This window comes from Mesitornis unicolor, unplaced genomic scaffold (genome assembly GCF_000695765.1).
Source record: "Mesitornis unicolor isolate BGI_N332 unplaced genomic scaffold, ASM69576v1 scaffold5728, whole genome shotgun sequence".
Classification (NCBI taxonomy): domain Eukaryota; kingdom Metazoa; phylum Chordata; class Aves; order Mesitornithiformes; family Mesitornithidae; genus Mesitornis; species Mesitornis unicolor.
In genome coordinates this window covers 7,395-16,111 of record NW_010199695.1, presented here as the reverse complement: position 1 = coordinate 16,111, position 8,717 = coordinate 7,395, and the positions used below count along the sequence as shown (strand labels likewise).

General features: G+C 45.2%; 1 protein-coding gene across 1 annotated transcript in view; it reads left to right on the top strand.

Annotated features, from left to right (window-relative positions):
* Positions 1 to 7,304: 7,304 nt before the first annotated feature.
* The window catches only part of LOC104544604 (solute carrier family 22 member 13-like), an 8,781-nt gene continuing 7,368 nt past the window's right edge, over positions 7,305 to 8,717 (top strand). The window contains exons 1-2 of the mRNA XM_010189524.1: positions 7,305 to 7,353; positions 7,490 to 7,530. Of these exons, the coding sequence (XP_010187826.1) occupies positions 7,305 to 7,353; positions 7,490 to 7,530 (90 nt within the window). The remainder of the gene's footprint in view (positions 7,354 to 7,489; positions 7,531 to 8,717) is intronic.

The following is an 8,717-nucleotide window of genomic DNA, read 5'->3' as shown; positions in this document are numbered from 1 at the left end:
AAACCTTATTTTAGATTTTCCATGCTTTCATACATGTTTACTGTTTAAATTCATTTTGAGACTTTGTAAAGCAATTTTCTTTTTATTATGACTTTGTTTTGTACATTCTCAACTCAAGATTTTAGATATATTGTGGCTTTTTTTTTAACTTCTATTGCTGCATTCTGAAGGTAAACATTACCTCTAAAAATACTTTGGTCTGATTGGGTTTCTTTTGTTGAGTGTTTGTTTCCTTTCAAAGTACCTAGAAGTAATAGAATCATAGAATGGTTTGGGTTGGAAGGGATCTTAAAGATCATAGAATCGTTAACATTTGAAGAGACCTTTAAGATCATCAAGTCCAGCCATCAACCCAACACCATCATGCCCACTAAACCATGTCCTGAAATGCCACATCTACACGTTTTTTGAACACCTCCATGGATGGTGACTCCATCACTTCCCTGGACAGTCCCTTCCAGTGCTTGACCATCCTCTAGTCATCAGATCATCTAGTCCAACCCTCATCTCCCAATGAACCAATTATACACCACCAGTCCAGGACCCTGTGTACGTGTGCGGAGACTGAGTAGGTTGTATACACCAAGAAAGGCCCAAACACTTGCTTGTACCCATCTCTTTCACGTGAGAAGGTAGCCGAGGTCTTGTGCCACCATAAACCCTACAAGGAATGGCCATTGGTGAACTAGCCATTACCTAGTACTGTGCCTCCACTCATATCACAGGTTGGACTCAGTTTGGGAGTGCGGCAAGTGAGCAAGGAGTTTGCTCCAGGTGTGGGAGAAGGTGAGGAGCCTACAGAATGGCTGGATGGTTTCTCAGCGAGCTGTGTCCTACAGCCCAGCTCAGACGTAGACTACCAACCTGTGGGTCTGACTGTAGACCTTCTAGTTGATCTATGGCAAGCCATTTCATCTCTCAGTGCATCAGTTTACCTTTCTGCAGAACTGGACAATAACCTCATTCATAACAAACACTACGTTTCAGTAAGATGTTAGAGTTAATATTTGCTTTTTTCCTTTGAGGAAAAAGAGCCCGCACTGATGAATGAAGAGCAGGACACTGGGAAGGAGGGGACTGTTTCAGAGTCTAACACTCCATATCCCTGAGTCCATAGTTTTTATATAGTAGGTATCATCTCTCACCATGGAACACCTTGTTCAAGGCGGTGTAGGCTAGGTAAGAGTTCTGCTTTCCCACTGAAAAACAGGCACATAACCAGAGCTCATTGGTTTGCCTCTAGAATCCTACAAATTTAAAAGTAAGATATGCGAAAAGAAAGTTTTCAGTTCCACCAAAGAATGCACTGAAGGTTGAGGAAGAAGACCAGATTATGAACTGAGCATATCTGGTTTCAGAGAATCAGAGAAAATAACCACTTAAGACCTTCCCAACCGTTTTAGTAGGACCACCTGCAGAAACAAGGGAGTTAGCAATCTGGAGCTCCTCTTCAAAATTTTTCCAACTTTGCTTTCTTATCCTTCTTTATTTCTTACATCTTTGCTTGTTTCAGGGTGCCCATAACACATTTGTCCCATTTCTTTTTAAGGACAGCTGCAGAGCTGTTTTAGTAAGCTGCAGACAGAGCTTTTGGGCAATAAAATGATTCCACAGGAACTCAAATAAACCCAAATAACCTGCCCTGCCAGTATTAAAAATACTGATCTTATTGTTTGTGTTTCTGGTTTTACAGGATTCCTAAATGTCTCAATGAGCCATTTATGATGCTAAGATCATTAAAGATGTGTTTCTTTCATGGTATTTCCAGCAGCCAGGAACCGAAATATCATAAGGGGACAGATGCTGCATTATTTCAGGACCATACAGGGCTCCCAAAAGCACTGAAAGAGCTGGAGAAAAAACAAATGCCAAGATTCAAAACTCAAATACAAGCTGAAGGATCAGCTCATATTCTCAGACCTTGCAATAATAAACCGGCAGAGCACACACAAACTTTCAAATCCCAAATGAGTTGTCATCATTCTTCTGTGATCTTTGGATACAAGACATGACATTGTTCACCATCCTTTGCCCTCGTGAGTCATTGCATTCTCACACAGTGCGGGGCAGATATTTTCAAGAGCTAAATGGCTGGGAGAATTACGTGGGCCAGTGGACAGAGAAGAGATGGTCTTGTCTTAACTGTACCTCCTTGAGTGGGCAAAGGAGAAATTCAGCTACAGGTCTGGTTCTCTTGCAGAAGTAAACATGAAATATGCCACATTTGATGAGTCTACATTGACTACTACCCTTCCCAGCTCCATTTCAGCCACTGGTCTCCCTGAGGACACTCAGTTTTAGGTTAGAAAGCTTTGTGCTCTCCGTCTTCTCCACCTGTCAACAACACAAACATTTTCAGGCTGATGCCTTCTACTGTAAGGATTTTAATTAATTTAAGGAGAAAAAAGGCAACAACTGATAAGCCATAAGCTAGCTGCAGCTTTCAGCATGGCAGTAATCAGCAGCATACTGGAAGAGCCTTCCAGGAACAGCCTGTAACTGCTTTTCACAGAAGCCTTAAGATAATTTCCTTGCCCACAGTGCCATTTGATTGCTGCTAATCACCTCTCTATCTTCCAAACCATCAGGAAGGCTTATTCCTGGAGCTGGTAAAAATACCTTTGAAGAACCATGTATATACCTCTGTATTTGCCATGCATCAGACAGTGAGCACTTAAAATAAATCTGGTGAAAGAGACCTGCATCCTCTATAAGAGATTAACTCACTTTGAAAACACACTCCAGGAGCACATACATTCATTTCCTGCAAAGGGCAGAGAGATTTTGCTTGTCTGCTAAGCAGCTCTGCTTGGTCATGATTAAAGGAAAGCATTTTTTTTACTATACAACAGAGACACTTTACCAGTTTCTCTCTTCTCTGTCAGGACACACACCTTCATGCTGTGTGAGAGCTCACCTCTGTCAGAGGAAATGCCTGTGAGAGTCCCTAGATGTAACTGTGATCTGTACTGCCAAATACAGCCGAGCTGATCCATTGGCTGTGATTTATTACAGCCAGGGCTGGCACTTTGCTCCTTCATCATAAATGATGCTGCATTCATGCAGCTGCCCATCACCACTCGCTCTTCTTTGCCAAATAGCCTGCGCATTTCCTCCAGGGAAATGGCATCCATGCCAAAGGTGCAGAGCTTCAATTACTATTGGAGAGACCCATCAACATGGTATTACTTCACATCTGTTTTCTGCTATCTTATGTTATCTTTTCATGAAAGCATATTTCTGCTTTGCCTTCACCAGCACTGCCCCCTCATTGACACCAGCACAGTTCTGTAGTCACATTGGTGAAACTTATCCTGCCTGACTGACTAATTTTGTCCAGCTACATGGGGCCATTTTTGGGTACATGTATCACCTTCTAGATTCCCTTAACTGGACCTCTATTAAGTATACCGGGAGTTCAGACATCTTATGTACGTAGACACTTACAGACACTTATGGTCTCCTCTCTGTAGAGGACTGGAAAAGCAGAGGTATGCTGAGATCATTGCAAACTAAAGGAAAGATATGGGGTTTGTTTGCATACTTACCTCTACAGAGAGGGAAGAAAACCAAAGACATTAAACTCTTCGTGAAATTGTTGTCATAGCAAAATAAAGATGACTTGACCTTACATATTCAACTAAAATGAATGTAATTAAAATAATTGGTCCCCTAGGTGTCTGTAACAAATAAAAGACAAGTTCTTATTCACTTGTCAACTCATCTCTTGAGAAACAGAAACACTTTTCATGTTTCACAGAACTATAAGATCACAGAAACACAGAATGGTTTGGGTTGGAAGGGACTCCAAAGATCATCTGGTTCCTACATCTCTGCCATGGGCAGGGACACCTCCCACCAGCCCCGGCTGCTCAAAGCCCCATCCAACCTGGCCTTGGGCACTGCCAGGGAGGGGGCATCCACAGCTTCCCTGAGCAACCTGCTTCCTCTGGTCTAAGCTAAAATCTGTGCGTCAGCCCACTCCACATAAGAGCAGAAAGTAAATCTGCCTTTTCTCTGAGCTGACAGCACTGCAAACCAGAGTGAGCACATACTGACCAAAAAGCCGGAGGGATCAGAGACCACCACCAAAACCCTACCAAATCAAACTGTGGCAAGTTATGCCCAACAAAGATACCCTCATGTGAGGGTACTCAGAGCACTGACCCAAACAGTCAGAGTTGGGTTATGCTCAGCTGTGCTTCTTTTGGGGCTTTGGACAGACATGACTTGCAGGTGGACTCACTGAGTGAGCTGAGCCTCTGCTTCGCACCACAGTGAAAAGGAGCACACAGATATATCCACATTGCCTCCAGCATCCTCTGGATTACTTGACCATGCAGACAACCTGGAGCTATTTCTGCAGCTAGGCTGATGTCCAAGCTTTCTTTAATTCCCTTTCTCTCTCCACTAATAAAATAGCTGGTGTTGGCAGTGCTTTCTAGAGAGATTCCCTAGGCTCTTCACATAAAGTGGTGCACAAGGAATCAGGTCATGGCATAAAATACAGCCCACAGAGTAAACATACTGGAGTAAACTAACAGGTTTTATAGAGATGTGAGAGGTTTAACAGTGAGATGTGCTGCCTTTTTAGGGTCTGGACTATGTGATCTATGTAAGCAGTCATACAATGCCAATGTTTTCAAGAGTTGTCCAACCAAAGTCTTTGAGTCAGAGCCTCTGAACAATGCTTCTTACCTCACTTAAGGCTTTGAAATGATTCAACTGAGTGAATCAATTGTGTTCAAACAATGGAATCATTTCTCTCATCACAGGTACCAGGGTGTCTTGTCTTTCTGTCCTGACTGGACCTTAATGCTGACCTATCAAGTTGACAAGTAAATGGAGTCAGCCAGGATGACTGGCTGATATCTCGCAAGAGAGCTATGAAAGAATATCAACAAGAAAATCTAACACAAGCAGGAGATTCATCAAATTAATTTGCACATGCATTTCTAAGTGGTCATGATTCGAAGTTACTTAACTTCAGTTTTTCCTTCTTCTTCAGGCCTTGTTGAAGGAGGTGTGTGCCTCATGCCTGCGGCCAGTCTACCCCATGGAGCGCGTGGTCACTGACAAAGTCTGTGTGCACCGCTCATGTTTCTGCTGCCAGGTCTGTGGGAGGAAGCTGAGGTGAGTGGTAGGCACCCAAGTGCATTTATTTTTAAGGGATGTCCAAGCAGCTTCCATCATAAAAGCCCAGTGGTAATTCCAACAGGGCAGATTTCATGCAACATAAAAAGGCAGGCAGTTTTCCTGATGCAATCTGCCTCTCCATCACTGAAGTCTGAAGACTGCTCCCCTCAAGCTTGTAGACACCTCTAGATGAGGAATCTGCATGGTGGTACAAGAGTGAGGTCAAAATACAGGAAATATTTTCAATTTGGGAATGCTGATATGGAATTTAATTGGAGGAGTAGTTTGGATACCTTACATGTCCATGGGGTCAGATAGGTTGGAAGGGACCTCTGGAAGTCTCTGTCCAGCCTTCTATGGGTCCAAGGAAGGCAGGTAGCTCAGGACCATGTCCAGGAGAGGTGTGAATGGCTCCAAGGATGGCAATTCCACAGCCTCTGCATTGGGCTCCCTCTCTCAAGATTTGACCTCCAGTGAAAATGTTTTTTCTTATATCTTGTCGCAATTTCCAATGTTACAACTTGTTCCCATTGCTTTTCATCCTGGCACACACAGCAGTGAGTTCCTCCCTCGTAACCTTCTCGTTATAAGATCTAGCTAGCCCAGCTCCCAGCCTCTCCTCAGGTGACACGTTCCAGGCCCCTGACCACCTTTGTGGCCCTTTGCTGGACCTTTTCCAGTATACCAACGGCTCTCTTGCACTGGGGAGCCCAAAACTGGACAAAGTACTCCACACGTGGTCCTACAAGTGCCTAATACAGAGGACTGGTCACTTCTCTTGACCAGCCCAGGATGTAGTTGGCTCCTCTGCCACTAAAGCACACTGCTGGCTTGTTTTCAGCTTGTCAGTCCCTGAGACACACCAGTCCTTTTCTGTGAGGCTCCTTGCCATCCTTTTGGCCCCCCAGCTGTACAGTCACTTTCTCCCATCATACAGTTGTTGTATCATGGAAGCTCTGTGCAGTTTTACCCGTATGGTTCATGCTGTGCATACAAGAGGAGAGATGAAGGGCTGGTATGAAGCCTGAACTGTAAATGAGAAAGGGATTGCACATAACCTGGACTACAGCTCCCAGCAGTATTGCAAGGAAATGTTTCATTTTTCATTTGTTTTGGTTTTTGAAAGAAAAATCAAACGTATACTCAGAAAACAGACATTGCTTTTGAAAGGTTTCATTCTTCAAGCTCCCTCCCTTCCCCAAGTTTCCTCTGAAAAGCAATTTTGCTGAAAACCTGTCCATCAGTGCTACCGTTAATCCTTCCCTCCCACACAGCTGCTAACATCTATGCCAATGTGTGTGTTTTCCAGCTTGCAAAACTATGCTGCCCTCCACGGGGTATTTTACTGCCAAGTCCACTACAAGCAGATGGCCGGAGCTAAAAACAGAAGTGAGATGGAGCACCGACCAGGAGACCATCAGGTTCAGCAAGTGGCAATGGTGGGCAGAGGACCACAGCCCCAGGACTGGTATAACAGAGCCAAAAAGGAGACTGGAACAAGAGAGAAACTCACATCCTTCAATGCACAGAGCAGCTTGCGACTGGCTGAGCACAGGCAAGAGCAGAACACCAGGTCTCTCCTCTTAGGGAACAAGCTCAAAATGGGCTGGCCACCTTCAGAAACAACCTTGTTGGCTGTAGATGGAAAAGCTGGAAAGGGGGCATGTTCCTGGCAAAAAATGGCGTTGAGCCTGCAAACCTACCAGGCTATGGGGAGCAAGGTGGGCAGGATGGTGCTCAGGGGTCAGGAGGGAAAATCAGTTGTGGAGGCAGCAGTGGAGAAGGGACACTTCTTACCTGGTGTCACCTATAGCAAGGACAGGGAGCAAGCATGTTCCTGGCCCAAGACCAGAGAACAGAGAGACAGTGAAAAAACTGGGGACAGGGACTTGCCCAAAGGGAAGGGAGAAGGCAAGGTGTCCCAGCAAGTGGCTGCAATCCAACAGAGCAAAGCCAAGATGGAGAGAGCACCTGCCTCTGCCTCTTCCCCTCTAGTCCTGGAGCCTGTGAAATCCCTGCCTCATGGCTCACTTGTCCACCACTCCACATGTCAAAGCACTAAACCCACCAACTGGAGGTACCTGGGGGGCACAGGGGGCTGCATCCTCTCTGCAGTGAAGGAAAGCAAGGTCTGTGGGTCTTTAGGCACACCCAGGGAAGGAGGCACAATGCCTGCAATGACAGATGACAAGCTTGAACTGACCACAGCCACTCCAGGTACTGCAGGAGACAAGCATTATCTTGAAGAGAGAATGAACAGCTCACAGCTCATCTGTGTCCCAGAAGAGCCCAAAACCAGAATCACCACAAGTAAAGAGGTAAAATGTGGAGCTGAGGGTGTTGATCTCCCTAGATATGAAGCTGAAGAAGCCCACTGCCTCGCTGGTGTGTCAGGTACCCCTCATGCATCTTCTGGATCCATGGAGCCAGAAGGGCTGAGTGTATCACCTAAGATCAATGAGCTGGCAAATGAGAAATCAAAGGCAAACACTGATGAATTCCCTGAGAAACAGATACCAGTAGCCGCAGGGGAAAACATGCAGTCATCCAGCATCAGTCATTTGAGTGAGATTGAGAGCAAAGGGGTGGAATTTGAGAAAATAAAAGAATTTAAACCAAGAAGTACATCAGAGTTTCTGGAAGAACCCAGTCCTGAGCATACATCTCAGGAAAACAAAGCAGAAAACAGAGTCTCTTCACCTGGTTTGCCACAAAGGACAGAGGACCACAATGCGTCTTGCATACAGGAAACAGAGCGTCAGGTCATATGTGGCCCACTGATAACTAACCCTCATGAGGATATTTTGAGACATGATGTAGAATCACCCAGTAAGGATGTTCCAATATCAACAGACACACCTCTGAAAGGAACTTGTGCCACTTGGCCCTCACAGGAGGAAGTCAACAACTGCAAGTCGAAGGATCCCAGAGAAGTTCTGAGTGGAAACATCTTTCCCATTTCTGAGCAGCCAACCAAGACATTAAACTCTTCCAAACCAGACAACTCTGGTGGTCATGCAGGGAGCAAAGAAAAAATGAAACTGAAAATGAAACTCCCAGGGGAAAATGCTCTGCATACATCAAGGCCTGGTGCCCAGAGCAAGGAGATAAGAAGCAGTCAAGTCAGCAAAGAGATGCTGGGTAAAGGTTCCAGGCTTGGGAAAAACCCCTTCACCATCCTTTTTGGCTCTGAAGACAAAGGCAGCATTCTCAAGAAGGAAACAACAACCCAAAGGAAGCCCACTAAGCCCCAGTCAGCCCTTGTCACTTTGTTTGGTTACTCCTCAGAGAAGAAGCAGAGCCAACAAGAAAATTCTGCAATATCCTCAGCACAAATAAATATTGAAGACAGGCAGGAAAAGACCCAGGGCCTCCTCAGCTCCTCCAGCCAAGCAAAACAAAAGACCTCCAAGAATGATTGGCTGCCACAGTCAGGGAAGACAGAGGTCACCACTAAACATACCCAGGAGAGCGCTGGAAGCTGCCCAGACTCTACTAAGGGCAAGGAAACCAATGTCGTGTTGTTAGGTCCTGGTGCAAGCATTTCATGTGATGATAAACGTGAACTTCATGGCTCACTG